The 17495-nt window shown below is 37.4% G+C and overlaps 1 protein-coding gene across 3 annotated transcripts in view; it reads right to left on the bottom strand.

Annotated features, from left to right (window-relative positions):
• RNGTT (RNA guanylyltransferase and 5'-phosphatase) overlaps positions 1-17495 on the bottom strand; it is a 246444-nt gene that overhangs the window by 190440 nt on the left and 38509 nt on the right. For 2 of the 3 annotated variants that reach the window (XM_055433833.2, XM_088840721.1), the window contains 2 exons: positions 8672-8781; positions 7377-7478 (listed from right to left, as the gene is read on the bottom strand). In XM_055433833.2, the coding sequence (XP_055289808.1) occupies positions 7377-7478; positions 8672-8781 (212 nt within the window). Of the gene's footprint in view, positions 1-6654; positions 6665-7376; positions 7479-8671; positions 8782-17495 lie in introns of all 3 variants that reach the window. The other variant, XM_088840722.1, reaches the window with a different exon arrangement.

Below are 17495 nucleotides of genomic sequence, written 5' to 3'. Positions count from 1 at the left end.
TAGTATTACTTGATTTATTTAATCTGAAACAAGATTAACCTTAATAAACAATTTTATTGTAGTCATCTAATAGAAAAATGTTTAATAAAACAGAAAAATATTTAGGATGCACTAACTATAAGGTATAGACATATTCACTGACTTTGACCTAATTAAGAGGATTTGAAAATCTTTCAAGTTAATAGAAAACTGCAAAATTATTATTCATTGCACAAATCAGGTAATTAGTTCCAATACTAGTAAACAAATGTCATGAATCTATCTGTTCTGAGGATAAGAAGCCTCTGTTGGTTATTTTAACTAGTTACTTTTAGATTACGTAGCTCTGTTTATAATTAGAATACAGAGTATCATTAGACTTCAAAGTGTAAAATCAAATGGTATATTTATTTGCACTAATTACCATGAATATTACAGGTTATGCTTTTCAGAACTCCATCAGTTCAGTTCAGTTCAGTTCAGTCGCTCAGTCGTGTCACACACAAATTAAATATGTAAAATACAATATCCTTTTAACTGGTCTTCCATGAGACAGGGTAAAAAGCCACATTGATTTCTCAAGATTTACTTTCATCTGGAATAAAATTTTAAAGCCATGAAAAATGGTTTGGGCAGCAGTTACATATCAAAGGGGCTGAAAGGTGTGAAAAAAATTTGATTTTTATAAAATAATCAGTCTTCATGAGAAGAAAAAAATCAAAAGAAATATTCCAAAGACTTTATTTTTTATATTTGCCCCTTGACATGATTGATTACTTCCAATTTTCTTTTATATAGAGCACACCTTCCTTAAAAAAAATTACAATTCTTTCAAACATTTTTTCACTGATTAACAAACTCTTTGTGAATTTTCCTTTCCAGTCAACCTAGTACTTACCATTTCTATAATAATGAACTAGAGCATGTGAGCAAATAACCAGTTCTTAAAGAATCATGAAATTGTGAAAAAAATAAGTATGAAAATCCCCTTAACATCTCATCCAGGAAGCTCATACCTCATATTGGTAGCTCTATAGCTGAGATGGGAGTAGGGGGCAGATGTCCTCCAGCAGAGGTTAGTAGCATTTAGTTCAGCTCAGTTCAGTTCAGTCGTTCAGTCGTGTCCAACTCTTTGCGATCCCATGAATCACAGCACGCCAGGCCTCCTTGTCCATCACCAACTCCCGGAGTTCACTCAAACTCATCTCCATCAAGTCGGAGATGCCATCCAGCCATCTCATTCTCTGTCATCCCCTTCTCCTCCTGCCCCCAATCCCTCCCAGCATCACAGTCTTTTCCAGGGAGTCAACTCTTCGCATGAGGTGGCCAAAGTATTGGAGTTTCAGCTTTAGCATCAGTCCTTCCAATGAACACCCAGGACTGATCTCCTCTAGAATGGACTGGTTGGATCTCCTTGCAGTCCAAGGGACTCTCAAGAGTCTTCTCCAGCACCACAGTCCAAAAGCATCAATTCTTTGGCGATCAGCTTTCTTCACAGTCCAATTCTCACATACATACATGACCACTGGAAAAACCATAGCCTTGACTAGACAGACCTGTGTTGGCAAAGTAATGTCTCTGCTTTTTAATATGCTGTCTAGGTTGGTCATAACTTTCTTTCCAGATGGTCAACACCAAAATCAGACTAATTATATCCTTTGCACCTAGAGATGAATAAGCTCTATATAGTCAGCAAAAACAAGACCGGGAGCTGACTGTGGCTCAGATCATGAACTCCTTATTGCCAAAATCAGCCTTAAATTGAAGAAAGTGGGGAAAACCACTAGACCATTCAGGTATGACCTAAATCAAATCCCTTATGACTATACAGTGGAAGTGCAAAATAGATTTAAGGGACTAGAACTGATAGAGTTCCTGATGACTATGGATGGAGGTTAGTGACATTGTGCAGGAGACAGGGAGCAAGACAATCTCCAAGAAAAGAAATGCAAAAAAGCAAAATGGCTGTCTGAGGAGGCCTTACAAATAGCTGTGAAAAGAAGAGAGGTGAAAGGCAAAGAGGAAAGGAAAGATATACCCATTTGAATGCAGAGTTTCAAAGAATAGCAAGGAGAGAAAAGAAAGCCTTCCTCAGTGACGAATGCAAAGAAATAGAGGAAAACAATACAATGGGAAAGACTAGAGATCTCTTCAAGAAAATCAGAGATACCAAGGGAACATTTCATGAAAAGATGGGCTCAATAAAGTACAGAAATGGTATGGACCTAACAGAAGCAAAAGATTTTAAGAAGAGGTGGCAAGAATACAGAAGAACTGTACAAAAAAGATCTTTTATACAGAAGAACTATACAAAAAAGATCTTCATGACCCAGATAATCACGAAGGTGTGATCACTCACACTCACCTAGAGCCAGACATCCTGGAATTTGAAGTCAGGTGGGCCTTAGGAAGCATCACTACGAACAAAGCTAGTGGAGGTGATGGAATTCCAGTTGAGCTATTTCAAATCCTGAAGGCTGATGCTATGAAAGTGTTGCACTCATATGTCAGCAAATTTGGAAAACTCAGCAGTGGCCACAGGACTGGAAAAGGTCAGCTTTCATTCCAATCCCAAAGAAAGGCATTGCCAAAGAATGCTCAAACTACCGCACAATTGTACTCATCTCACACACTAGTAAAGTCATGCTCAAAATTCTCCAAGCTAGGCTTCAACAGTATGTGAACCGTGAACTTCCAAATGTTAAAGCTGGATTTAGAAAAGGCAGAGAAACCAGAGATCAAATTGCCAACATCCGCTGGATCATGGAGAAAGCAAGAGAGTTTCAGAAAAATATCTACTTCAGCTTTATGAACTAGGCCAAAGCCTTTGACTGTGTGGATCACATAAACTGTGGAAAATTCTGAAAGAGATGGGAATACCAGACCACCTGACCTGCCTCTTGAGAAACCTCTATGCAGGTCAGGAAGCAACAGTTAGAACTGGACATGAAACAACAGACTGGTTCCAAATAGGAAAAGGAGTACATCCAGGCTGTATATTGTCACCCTGCTTATTTAACCTATATGCAGAGTACATCACGAGGAACGCTGGGCTGGAAGAAGCAGAAGCTGGAATCAAGATTGCTGGGAGAAATATCAATAACCTCAGATATGCAGATGACACCACCCTTATGGCAGAAAGTGAAGAGGAACTCAAAAGCCTCTTGATGAAAGTGAAAGAGGAGAGTGAAAATGTTGGCATAAAGCTCAACATTGAGAAAACTAAGATCATGGCATCTGGTCCCATCATTTCACGGCAAATAGATGGGGAAACAGTGGAAACAGTGGCTGACTTTATTTTTCTGGGCTCCAAAATCATTGCGGATGGTGACTGCAGCCATGAAATTAAAAGACGCTTACTCCTTGGAAGGAAAGTTATCACCACAAACACACTAAGTCTCCCTAGAAGAGTTCACAAACTAAAAATCCTTTCCAGGCATAGTTTTATTTACAAGTGAGTCTCTAAATATTAGATACAATGTTATGGCCCTAATTAATACTTATTAGGAAATAAGACTGGAGAAGGAAATGGCAACCCACTCCAGTGTTCTTGCCTGGAGAATCCCAGGGACAGGGGAGCCTGGTGGGCTGCCGTCTCTGGGGTTGCACTGAGTCAGACACAACTGAAGCAACTCAGCAGCAGCAGCAGCAGGAAATAAGACAGAAGTAACTTATTAAATGCAATATTCAGTCAAAGTTGTTATATATCAGAAAAAAAACTACTTACTTTGTGATCAAAAGAAAATTAGGGCTAAACAGAAATTTGTATCTGCTCTGATATCTTCCCACAAGAGGAACTAAAAAATAGTTAAGTGAACAAATCTAAATTATAGCAGTATAACGTCACTGAATTGTTAATAATTTGATTTACTCATTCTGTTCCTAAACAACATAAAACATCATCTGTTTGCAGTTCATTGAAAATTATTCCAGAGATATCTAAAACCTCTTTAATATTCCTCTCAGTATATAAAACTTTTCTAGTGTAGCATCTCATTATTCTATCCACACTATTCCTGTCTGAACATTCTGTTCCACTCACTGGAATAAACATCTGCTACAAACATTATTAACGATATACATATCAAAGGATCCAAGCAAGTTACTAACTACCTGGGGTAATTACACTGTTCTGTATAAAAACCATTAGAACAGTAACTATGTTCAGAAGCTCCCTGAACATATTATAGATAGTTTATCTACATAACAGCTATTTCTACAAGTCACCAAGTATTTGTCAGGACAAGTACAGCATGACTACATGTCTAGCACTCAATTATAACAAAGGCACAGGACATTTTTATGAGAAAAAAAAAACACAATTTACATGTCAAATATATACATTTAGTGAACTGCTTATAAAAAAACTCAAAACCAGAAGCTAAGCAATAACTACAGTGAATCGTGTATTCAGTTTTTCTTAAAGCAAGAATGCTTGTATACACGTGTATTACATATACATATATATATATATATACACACACACACATATAATACACATACATCAGAAGTATGTGCGAGAATATCAGTAGCTATCTTTTACTGAGTGTCCACTCTATGCTAATTGTTTGGAATTACTTTATTTAATCCTTTTACAGCAAATCTATTGAGTAATGGATTGCCATTATCTTAAATAAATCCAAACATTTTTCTTAGGGTCATCTAGCTTTATCCTACCCTATGTGTCATGTTCTTTGAAATATGCTGCTGCTGCTGCTGTTTTTGGCTAAATGGTTTACCTTTTTTTTTTTTTTTTTTTGGAAATTAATGTGACAGAGTGTTGTCACATTTAAAATCTCGAAAATTTCACAACCATCACAAGTGTTCCCACAACTTTCATGCGAAGACACTGACAGCTTTTCAATGATTAATTGATCCAATAAACATTTACTAAGTGCCCATCACGTGCCAGGCACTATTCCAGGCACTGAGGACACAGTGGTTAAAAAGACAAAAGTCTCAGTTCTCACAAGGTTTGCTTTCATTATGGCTATCATTTCATTAAAAGACTTTTGCTTATCTATTACAAATTATTCCCATAGCACTACATACTTCTTATGGCAAATATACTTTGAGTTATTTTCTTTTACTTCATTATTGGCATTACAATAGTAGTTATAAAAATATTAACAGTAAAATCAAGTTATATCCACTCCATATCGCCACAGGTATCTTTTAAGTTCACTACAAAGTTAAATGCAGATGAAGACAACATGATAAAAAAGATATAATTATCACTTTGACATTCAAAAGCTGTCATAAAAATCAAATGCAACTTATATCATCTTCAAAATAATCTTTAAAAACTAAAATATGAAAACAGGATCTTAAAGAGATTATTTTCTTTCCCATTTTTACTGCAGCATTATTCATAATAGGCAACATATGAAAATAACCTATCCACCAACAGATGAATAAAAATGATGCATGTAAGACTCTGATGCTGGGAGGGATTGGGGGCGGGAGGAGAAGGGGACAACAGAGAATGAGATGGCTGGATGGCATCACCGACTCGATGGACATGAGTTTGAGTGAACTCCGGGATATGGGGATGGACAGGGAGGCCTGGCGTGCTGTGATTCATGGGGTCGCAAAGAGTCGGACACGACTGAGCAACTGAACTGAACTGATATATATACACAATGTATATTACACACACACACACACACACACACACACACAATGGAATATTATACAGCCATGAGAAAGAAGAAAACCCTGTCACTTGTGACAACATGGAACTTGAGGACATCAGTTAAGTGGAATAAGGCAGGAAAAGACAAACACTGTACGATGTCACTTATATGTGGAATCTAAAAAAGCCAAACTCACAGAAACCACAACTGGAATGGTAGTTACCAAGGGATGAGAGGGTGGGAGAAATGAGCAGATACTAATCAAAGGGTACAAGCTGCCAGTTATAAGAAAAATAAGTTTGACGATCTAATGCACAACATGCTGACTACAGTTACTATTGTGTTTACATACTTGAAAATTGCTAGGATGATAGATCTTAAATGTTCCTACCATCGAAAAGAAATGGTTACTATGGAAGTGATAGAAGTGTTAGCTAACACCACAGCAGCAACCATTTTGCAATATATGTATACCAAATCAACAATTTGTACACCTTAAACCTGCTTAACACCATGTCAAATCGTATCTCAACAAACCTAGAAAAAAACTAAAATATACATATATGTATATATGAAAGTGAAAGCGAAGTCGCTCAGTCACGTTCAACTCTTTACAACCCCATGGACTGTAGCCTTCCAGGCTTCTCCGTCCATGGGATTTTCCAGGCAAGAGTACCTAGAGTGGGTTGCCATTTCCTTCTCCAGGGGATTTTCCCGAGTCAGGGCTCAAACCCAGGTCTCCTGCATTGCAGGCAGACTCTTTACCTTCTGAGCCACGAAGGAAGCCCCATATGTGTGTGCATATATCACACACATGTAAGTTGCTTCAGTTGTGTCCGACTCTTTGTTACACTATTGACTGTAGCCTGCCAGTCTCCTCTGTCCATGGGATTCTCCAGACAAGAATACTGGGGAAGGCTGCCATGCCCTCCTCCAGGGGATCTTCCTGATCCAGGAACCAAACCTGCATCTCCTGCATTGCAGGCGGATTCTTTTACTGCTGAGCCACTGGGGAAGCCCATACACATACTATATACACTCTAATTATTCTAAAATATTTTCTTCATTATGAAAAAATTAATGACTTCTATATTAATACCTGTTAAAGTAGTTATTTCAACTGGTATAAAATTTGCTGAATGAATAAATACATATATAGCAAAGCCATATAAAATAGACTACAATCGAGAAAAAGTTAAATGGTATTGAGGAAGCATAAAATTTTCACTAATCAATATTTTTAAACTTAGGAATATGAAACACGAAGCTCAGCTCTGTTTTAAGAATAGAACCTTAAGAGTGTATAAAATTACAAAAAGTATTAGTAAGGATTAACAGTAAAAGAAAAACTATCAAAGGAATAAAATATAGAATGAATCAGAGGATTTGGTAATTTTTAGATTATAAACCCATAATATATCTGTTAATTTTAGAAGTGCCCAACAACCATTAAAGACAAGGTGGTGGGAAGCAGATATACCAAAAAGTACAATATTATTAAGAAAAACTACTTTCAGATTTAAATCTGGTATAGATCATGTCAAACTAACATAAATCTGAAACCAAATATTTAGAAAATGAAAGAGATAACTGTAGTAGACAACTAATACTAGCAAAACAAAAACTATACAATATATGAACAGGTTTATTTTGCTGTTCATGTCACTCCCAAAAGTACAAACCTTCTCTCACAACAAAGCAATATTCTTCAAGCATTCAGGTTATTTAGTATAACTTTTCTTTTTCAGAAGTCTAACTTACCGAGTACCATCTGCTTTCCAGCTTACTTTATATGGCTTCTGCTCCAAAAGTTTAATGTTTTGCTTGTCCATGGAAACAGGCTGTGCTCCAGGGAATCCAGACCTTAATGAAGATCACTGTATCACTATTATGGCTGGTATCCATACAAAGCAATATATGTCTTAAACCAATCTCACATGAGTCACACACGTAGCACAATGGTCTCCCAATCATGAAATTAACATCAGTTGGAGTAATATCAGCTTTCACAAGAATGCTAACAAAATGTTATCATTTTCTTGACATTTTAAAATGTGAGTTAACAAGATCCTAAATGCCACTGTGAATTATGACTACTGGGCTAATTTTTAAATATTAACATACATGATCTAAATAGTAAAGCACATATATTTACAAGTCTTTTACTTCAGGAAGAAGTTTAAGTCTTGCCTTAATTATCTTACATTGCTTTAGACCCTATACTTCTCCATCATGACACTGCCAACTTGGCATAACTCTGCAAGGTTGGCAAGTTTCTGCTCAAAAGATGCCCAGAAGTGACAAAACAGGAGAAATTTAGGTCGAGATTAAGGTACACTGGCAAGGGTTTAACAGAACACTAAAACTGACATCACTTCATCATCATTTGCAGCTTTCAGTTAAAATTATTTCTAGTTGATTGATCTGTATGTACCAGTCCAAAAGTTCTTTATATTAGGAATTTTTAACAATAACCCTATTTCATCATGTTCTAACTGTATTAAAGTTTTCTGCCACAGATGGCAAAGACCAACAGGAATGACCACAGACCAAGACCTGAGAACAACAGATAAGAGCCATGAACTCTCTCCTGAATACTCTGCTATGAAATGTCTTATGAATATCTTCAAGTCATGGTAAGGGGTAGAGTATATTTAAAGCTGATTCTTCTAGGTTTCTGATGACAGAAAAACTGGAAAGTGAGGCTCATTCAAGTTTCACCTCTTCCTTCTTAACAAAATCATAAGGGCAACCAAAACTCTAATCAGCAACAGTAGAATCAAACCCACAAAACAAATACCAGAAAGTAACAACAGTAATTTTCTATTCCTCTAGAGAAGACATGTGAGTCATCTAATTTTGACTCAAAAATCTAGTTACTATACTGTTTATCTTGAGAAAAATCTGATAAACTTTTGCTTGACAAAGAATTCTATGTAAACACAGAAACTTCATGGGGCAAAGAAGCTATATCACTGTTTGCATTAATGTTAAATACTGTAGAGTAACAAAAAATTTTACTCAAAACTTTAATTAAAATTTAAAATGTTTATTACCCTTCCCAGCCACAGAATTGATGACACTTCTGCTGTACCTCTCCTAACTTTGGTTGAGTTGTTACTTGAGTTACACCTTTAACAGTTACACCCTCCAAAAAAATAGCACCCTGAAAATAAAAGGAAAAGAAAAATACATTAGAGTTCAAATCCATCTACAAAGACTAGATGGAACGATAGATTCATTTGTTTTCACAAATCTGAGTAAATATATGCAACAAATAGTCTGCTACAGGAGGTTCTATAGACTTCTCTGGGATTGTACACTAGTTTTCCTTAATCCAGCATATGATTTTCAATGTACATATACAGCCCAGTATCTGTATCATGCTATCAAAGTAACCATGGTCACTACTTAGTAATCATAACAGCAACAATAACTTACCTACCATTTACTCAGTCAAAGTACCTGGCATTTTATAGTTTCTCTAACCTTTATAACAATTCTAAAAATCAGACTGCATTACATTTATTTCATAAATGAACAAATGAGGCATAAATATTTTATGCAATTTATTCAAATGGTAAAAACAGAATTTGAACCCAGGTCTAAACTATACCATTCACCAATGATTCTCACTGAAGAGGACGGGAAGCTGTGTCACTAATGGAGCTTGGATTTTGAGATACTCACCTACAATATATACCTTTGTAAACTAGAATAAGACTATAACAGTAGACAAAATAGCTTAGCTATAGTCACTGGATGTATCAACATAAAACCTAAATATTACTCACCACTGAATTTTTTTTTTTTATACAAAAGCTTTTGGTTTATTGTTTAACAAACATACACGGGATTCAGTAAAGGTTACTAAATGAATGAAATCTAACCCATACACTGTCCACTGCTTTGACACACACAATTTCTAAATGATTTCCAGCTAACTAGTTAGGATTGAACACTTCGTACTTTTTGTTGCTTAGCTGCTCAGTCATGTCCAGCTCTTTTGCAACCCCATGGACTGTAGCCCACCAGGCTCCTATGTCCATGGGATTTCAAAGGCAAGAATACTGGAGTGGGTTGCCATTTCCTTCTCCATCATCCCTGAAGTTTTAATCTAAATCCTTTAACTCAAAACTACAGAAAATGTATTATTGTATTCCATAGCAAATATACTTTTAAAATATCACAGAGAAGTGAAGCAGATGGAGAATTTATGTATCAAATAAATAAAGAACACTCCTGGAAATTTTAGACACTAAAAAAACAGTCTAGATTCATGTTACAATTACTTTGCAACCCGTAAGAGGGCTGGCATCAGTCTCAACAAAAATCTATAAAACAACTCGAGCTGTTAACGTAATTAAGGAATAAAAAATATGGTCTACAAGTTGCAATGATCAACCTTCTGGCAAAGACTTGGCAACCTGAACTATTTGGGAAGGGAAAAAAAGAATGCAACGTTTAGTACATATACATCTAGAAGAGTGCTAGGTCAATCCAGCAGACCCTGATCCTACTTTTTGCCCCAAGTTCTGAAACATATTTTATAGTTATTTAAAATGTCATCTACTTTGTTTTCCTTCAAGGGAGGTTCCATGAGCCAAAGGATCAAAGAGTACCATTCCCCTCCTATTATACCATAACCTCCCTTTATCAGCCAATGAAGTTTCTGTTTTAGAATCATTTCTCCATTAAATATAATAACAGAGTATTTTCAAAGGAAAACTTAACCAGGTGGTTGTTTTTTCAACATATTTAGTTACTGAGATACTCAAATAACTTCAATATCCTGATAAAATTATATCCTGTATATATTAATTAAAAAAAGAAAGCACCTTTACTCTGAAAGTACTAACAGCATAGAATTTTTATAAGTTTTACATGAAGAAGGTATCCAGTTTCACTTATGAGCATGTATTTCCTAAGCAAAGGCAAAAAATCAATGAAAATTTTTGAAAAGCAAAGGTCAAATTAGCATAAATTAATCCTAAAAAAACAAACACTACATTTGAACAAGTTAAATTTTTTAATTGAACAGAATAAATAAATATTGAGCCTCAGTATAGATACAAAGAATTAATCACTCTTGGCTCTCTGTTAACTATCTTCAATCTCATCTAAAATAAAAGAAAAATGAAAGTTTTCTAACCATGAACTTACCAATTAATTACATCCACACATGTCATGCCTGTCAACCACACTGTTGACATTACCCAAAATTCAACTCTCCAGTCACATTTCCTCTCTAATGGTCTTGTCCTCACTGCTTCTGAGCCCCTTCTTGGTTCATCTTATCATTAATCACCTTTCCAATGTAAACCCTGGAATCTCTTTTTCATAAATAACCTTCCCTGTAAACTCAACCTTTTCCACAAACACCCTGTACCCTGTGTCTTCATTGGAAGCTAGCTCCCCACCAAGAAAACCACTCATTCTTACACTGCCCAAGTCCCATAGGGTAGTGTAAACAATTCTCTTATATCTTCACTGCTCTCCTGGCCTCTTTCTAAAGCTCTTCTTCCATTCAGGCTAACTCATTCAGCCATTAGCAGTCAACTAGACATCTCAATCCTGGGTGTTCATTGGAAGGACTGATGCTAAAGCTGAAACTCCAATACTTTGGCCACCTCATGCGACGAGTTGACTCACTGGAAAAGACTCTGATGCTGGGAAGGATTGGGGGCAGGAGGAGACGGGGACGACAGAGAATGAGATGGCTGGATGGCATCACCGACTCTATGGACATGAGTTTGAGTGAACTCCGGAAGTTGGTGATGGACAGGGAGGCCTGGCATGCTGTGATTCATGGGGTCGCAAAGAGTCGGACACGACTGAGCGACTGAACTGAACTGAGACATCAAGTAAGGCAGATATCCACTGTGGTTGGTTGCATAAAAGCTCTCTTTGTGGATGGGATATCTTCCCCACCCATAACGAAACAGGCAGCTGAAAATTTACTGAGGAAAAATCACAATCTCATTGAAAAGGATGAGATTTCCCTGCTCTTGTTAAAGACCTATCTCTATCTGCTCATGAACTCCATTTCCTTCAGTCTCCTCAGAAATTGCTCTACCATTTCTTCCTCTATGGTTTCAGATATTTTCAACTTCACTGATTCCACTATTTCCTTATCCTCAAGTAATAACTATGCTTTGAGTTTCTTCCATACTAAAAAGCCTTTCCTGAATATGTCTGCATCAAGCAATCACCCTCAGTCTCCCTTTTTGATCATATTTAAACTGCTCAAATAGTGTGCACCAGTGTGTAGAAAAGAGTTAGCATAACAGGACTGCCTGCCAGGTGGGCCTCTGAATGGCATCTGGGAAACGACCTTCACTGTTCTCAGTCAACTGATAAGACTGGGTCATCATGCCTAAGCTACCTGTACAGACAATAAAACTGATACTGAACAAATGCTTTGCTTCTGGGATTCTGGAATATTGATACATGCTAGGTACATGCTGTCTGTATGACCAACCATAAATAAAAACCTTAGGCACTGAGACTCTAACAAGCTTCCCTAGACAGCAGTATCATACACACGCTGCTGCATTTCCACTGCTGTGGGAAGAGTGAGCTTTGTATGATTCCTTGTGGGAAGGAGAGAGCATAAGGAAGCCTGCACATGGACTCCTCAAAACTCCACCTCTTTTTTTCCCTTTTGATCTGGATATTCTTAGCACACTGCTGCACTAAATCTTAGCTCTGAGTATGTTGAGTTCGAGCAACTTTTCAAAAGCGGGGGCGGTACTGTGGACCCTGAACACAACTGTCTCCTTTTTCTCACCTCCCATTAGTTTCTTAAGTTCACTAGTCTGACCTGGCTCTACTGTACCACAGAAAATAATCCTCAGAAAGACACTTCCTCTCCCTACCATATTTGTTCCCTCTGTGGCTTTTCGTACTATTAAATCATTCACACAGGTCACTGCCTAAAACTCTAAACTATTCCTCCTATTTCTTTGTCCTTTTGAGCTACATCCAGGAAGAATTTCTTAGCTGGATCTTCCAGCTTGATAATCTCCTCCAGGCTGCTAACTTCAGGCTGCTATCAAACCCACCTCCTGATTTTTTTCTTTATTATTATCATTTCCAAGTTCTCTAACTGGTTCTTCTTCATAATAGCCTGCTGTTATTTTATGGCTTGATGCCCCCTCTTGTCTTCTAAAGAAATGTTCTGTTTGCTGCTTATAAACTATTCCCTCTGGTGCTAGCTAAAAGGAATGAGGTAGTTCTGTATGCACTAAGAAAAGATATCCAAGTTAAAAAAAAAAGCTAACATTAAATACATTTATGTTAACAACGGATAGGAGGAGCCAGGTCAAAACTGAATAAATATATGTAAATGCATAGAAAAAGTCAGTATCTAGAAGTATAATCAAAAAGTAGAGTGGAAGTGGGAATAAAAAGATAACTTTTAACCCTATACACTTCCAGATTTTCAAATTTTTATTTTACAAAGAGAACTGACCTTTACATCACTTGTGGATACTCTAAAAGAGATAGGTAACTAGACAACTAAGTAAAAGGGAAGAAATTCTTTTAAGATGATAAAAATGCTAGTGGTAGGGTGAAAACTGAAAGATTGTTTCCAAACTTTCTCTAATGTAAGATATTATTTTTATAAATAAAAATATTTAACAATTTTAATATTTACTAATTATGATCTGAAAAGAAGAAAAACATACTAAGGTACATAAGGCTTTAGAGTTTTCTTCTTTCATTACTGTATCTTTGAAAGTATAAATACAAATATTCTTGAAATCCACCATGTCCTCAATGTCAGTCAGAGCAAACCTAATTGCTTCCTCCAAAAACAGAGAAGGGAAGCTTGCTGCTTTCAGCAATGGCAGACTAAGCTTATTTAGACCAATTGTGCAGCCATGAGAAAACACTACACAACAAGTTAAAAGTACCTGTTTAAGACATCAGAGAATTATAAAGGTGGTAAGGACCTGAAGCCAAGAACTCAGAAAGAATGGAATTCCAGAGAGATGTGCTAGACAGCTGGCATAACTTTTCTCCTCTAGGATTTTCCTCTATAGGCACTGTTTCAAAAATAGTAGCTGAGAGGTTAAGAAACTGAACAGAACTTTCAGTATTTATCACAAGAATGAGAAAACAAAAACTAGAGTACCAGGCTATCAAGGAGGAGAGGTCCTGCTTAATTTTTCAGGCTTTCAGTTAGAAATTCCAGAAGACCACACTCTAGGAATTGGGATGAACCAACATCACACCAGCTCTCAAACTAAAGCCCAGCTTTTAACAGTTCAATTACGAACTGAGTTCAGAGTCTCTACTCCTATCTTGTGAAGGAGCAAAAGTAAATCTTCTCTGAAGGAAGATAACAGGGTACAGAGCGGCAAATCATTTCCGTAATTTTTCATACATAATGTCTAGCTAGCAGAAATACCCAGGTATGAAGGAAAAAAAACTACAATTGACTAGAAATCAAAAGGACACAAGAAGAAAAACAAAACAGAAAAAAAGACCCAGAGGATAGCTGTACATTAGTTACCTCACATGAGCTTTCAAATAGGCTTAATAAATTCAAAAACCTAAATGACAAGATGCAGAATCCCAGTAGAGAACTGAAAGTTATTTTAATACTCAAGCTGAAATCCCAGAAGTGAAAGTAAAATAACTGAAATTAAAAACTCAATGGATAAATTTAACAGCAGCACAAAGTTAAAATAGAGAATTAAAACATTTGGTCAGAAAAAAATATTCAGAGTGAAAAAATGAAACAAAAGGATAGAAAATACTGAAAAGAACATAGACAACATTTTAAGAAATAATAAAATACAAGGCCTATTGGGCAGAAGGAAAGAGACGAATAAATTGATTTAAAATAATATTTAAAGAGATAATGGCCAAGAGTATCTAAAACTGATAAAAGAAAAATCCAACCATAGATTCAAGAGTCACTGCAAGTAGGAAGCTGGAAAAATGCAAAGAAAACCACAGGTAGAAACATCATAGTAAAACTGTTGAAAATCAAAACCAAAAAGAAATTACCTTCAAAGGAGCAACTTCTCAAAAGAAATGAATTACAGAATAATATCTTCAATGTGCCAACACAGAAGTTAAGAACCTGGGTTTCAAAGAACAACTGTTCTTCAAAAAGATGAGAAAAGTAAAAGCATTTTCACAAGAATGTGAAATGTGTCACCTCAAAATACATAAAGCAAAATAACAGAACTACAAGCAGAAACACATAAATCATAATCATAGTGAGGAATTTTTAAACACTCCTCTTCAGTTCAGTTCAGTAACTCAGTCGTGTCCGACTCTCCGCGACCCCATGAATCACAGCACGCCAGGCCTCCCTGTCCATCACCAACTCCCGGAGTTCACTCAAACTCATGTCCATCGAGTCAGTGATGCCATCCAGCCATCTCATTCTCTGTCGTCCCCTTCTACTCCCACCCCCAACCTTTCCTAGCATCAGTCTTTTCCAGTGAGTCAACTCGTCGCATGAGGTGGCCAAAGTATTGCAGTTTCAGCTTCAGCATCAGTCCCTCCAATGAACACCCAGGATCGATCTCCTTTAGAATGGACTGGTTGGATCTCCTTGCAGTTCAAGGGACTCTCAAGAGTCTTCTCCAACACCACAGTTCAAAAGCATCAATTCTTCAGCAATCAGCTTTCTTCACAGTCCAACTCTCACATCCATACATGACCACGGGAAAAACCACAGCCTTGACTAGACAGACCTTGGTTGGCAAAGTAATGTCTCTGCTTTTTAATATGCTATCAAGGTTGGTCATAACTTTCCTTCCAAGGAGTAGTAAGCGTCTTTTAATTTCATGGCTGCAATCACCATCTGCAGTGATTTTGGAGCCCAAAAACATAAAGTCTGACACTGCTTCCACTGTTTTTCCATCTATTTCCCATGAAGTGATGGAACAGATGCCATGATCTTTGTTTTCTGAATGTTGAGCTTCAAGCCAACCTTTTCACTCTCCTCTTTCACTTTCATCAAGAGGCTTTTTAGTTCTCTTAGTAACTGACAAAACAAAACAGGAGAAACCAGGTTTGGGTTTGCTTTTATTTTACGTCATTTTTTCCCCTAAAGAAACATGCACTTCTCTGCTAATTTCCTCTTATGCCACTGGAGCTCTTTTGCAACAATAAAGATTTAATGGTACTTAATATTTTTAAATAAATGTCATTTTTAGAACACTTTCTACTGGCAAAGAAAAATAAATGCTGTAAACTTAACTCATTTTGTAAAATCAGTTCAGTTCAGTTCAGTCACTCAGTCACGTCCAACTCTTTGCGACCCCATGAACTGCTGCATGCCAGGCTTCCCTGTCCATCACCAACTCCCAGAGTTCACTCAAACTCATGTCCATCAAGTCAGTGATGCCATCCATCCATCTCATCTTCTCCTCCTGCCCTCAATCTTTCCCAGCATCAGGGTCTTTTCAAATGAGTCAGCTCTTTGCATCAGGTGGCCAAACTATCGGAGTTTCAGCTTCAACATCAGTCCTTCAATGAACACCCAGGACTGATCTCCTTTAGGATGGACTGGTTGGATCTCCTTGCAGTCCAAGGGATTTTCAAGAGGCTTCACCAACACCACAGTTCAAAAGCATCAATACTTCGGTGCTCAGCTTTCCCCATCCATACATGACCACTGGAAAAACCATAGCCTTAACTAGACAGACCTCTGTTGACAAAGCAATGTCTCTGCTTTTTAATATGCTCTCTAGGTTGATCATAACTTTCCTTCCAAGGAGTAAGCATCTTTTAATTTCATGGCTGCAGTCACCATCTGCAGTGATTTTGGAGCCCAGAAAAATAAAGTCAGCCACTGTTTCCACTGTTTCCCCATCTATTTCACATGAAGTCATGGGACCAGATGCCATGATCTTAGTTTTCTGAACGTTGAGCTTTAAGCCAACTTTTTCACTCTCCTCTTTCACTTTCATGAAGAGGCTTTTGAGTTCCTCTTCACTTTCTGCCATAAGGGAGGTGTCATCTGCATATCTGAGGTTATTGATATTTCTCCCAGCAATCTTGAGTCCAGCTTGTGCTTCATCCAGCCCAGTATTTCTCATGATGTACTCTGCATATAAGTTAAATAAGCAGGGTGACAATATACAGCCTGGACGTACTCCTTTTCCTATTTGGAACCAGTCTGTTGTTCCATGTCCAGTTCTAACTGTTGCTTCCTGACCTGAATACAGGTTTCTAAAGAGGCAGGTCAGGTGGTCTGGTATTCCTATCTCTTGAAGAATTTTCCACAGTTTATTGTGATCCACCGGAGAAGGCAATGGCAAACCACTCCAGTACTCTTGCCTGGAAAATCCCATGGATTCCTTCTGGAGGAGCTTGGTAGGCTGCAGTCCATGGGGTCGCTAAGAGTGGGACACGACTGAGCGAGTTCACTTTCAATTTTCACTTTCATGCACTGGAGAAGGAGATGGCAAGCCACTCCAGTGTTCTTGCCTGGAGAATCCCAGGGACAGGGGAGCCTGGTGAGCTGCCATCTATGGGGCTGCACAGAGTCAGACATGACTGAAGTACAGCAGCAGCAGCAGCATTGTGATCCACATAGTCAAAGGCTTTGGCATAGTCAATAAAGCAGAAATAGATGTTCTTTTGGAAGTCTCTTGCTTTTCGATGATCCAGTGGATGTTGGCAATTTGATCTCTGGTTCCTCTGCCTTTTCTAAAACCAGCTTGAACATCTGGAAGTTCACGGTTCATGTATTGCTGAATCCTGGCTTGGAGAATTTTAAGCATTACTTTACTAGCATGTGAGATGAGTGCAGTAGTTAGAGCACTCTTTGGCACTGCCTTTCTTTGGGATTGGAATGAAAACTGACCTTTTCAAGTATACTGTTTAAACTTTTACACTTTTAAATAC

The sequence above is a fragment of the Moschus berezovskii genome, chromosome 10 (assembly GCF_049115385.1).
Source record: "Moschus berezovskii isolate FMDL1 chromosome 10, NW_MosBer_1.0, whole genome shotgun sequence".
NCBI classification, from domain to species: domain Eukaryota; kingdom Metazoa; phylum Chordata; class Mammalia; order Artiodactyla; family Moschidae; genus Moschus; species Moschus berezovskii.
The sequence above is the reverse complement of the archived record's forward strand: the minus strand, read 5'-3'. Positions and strand labels throughout refer to the sequence as shown.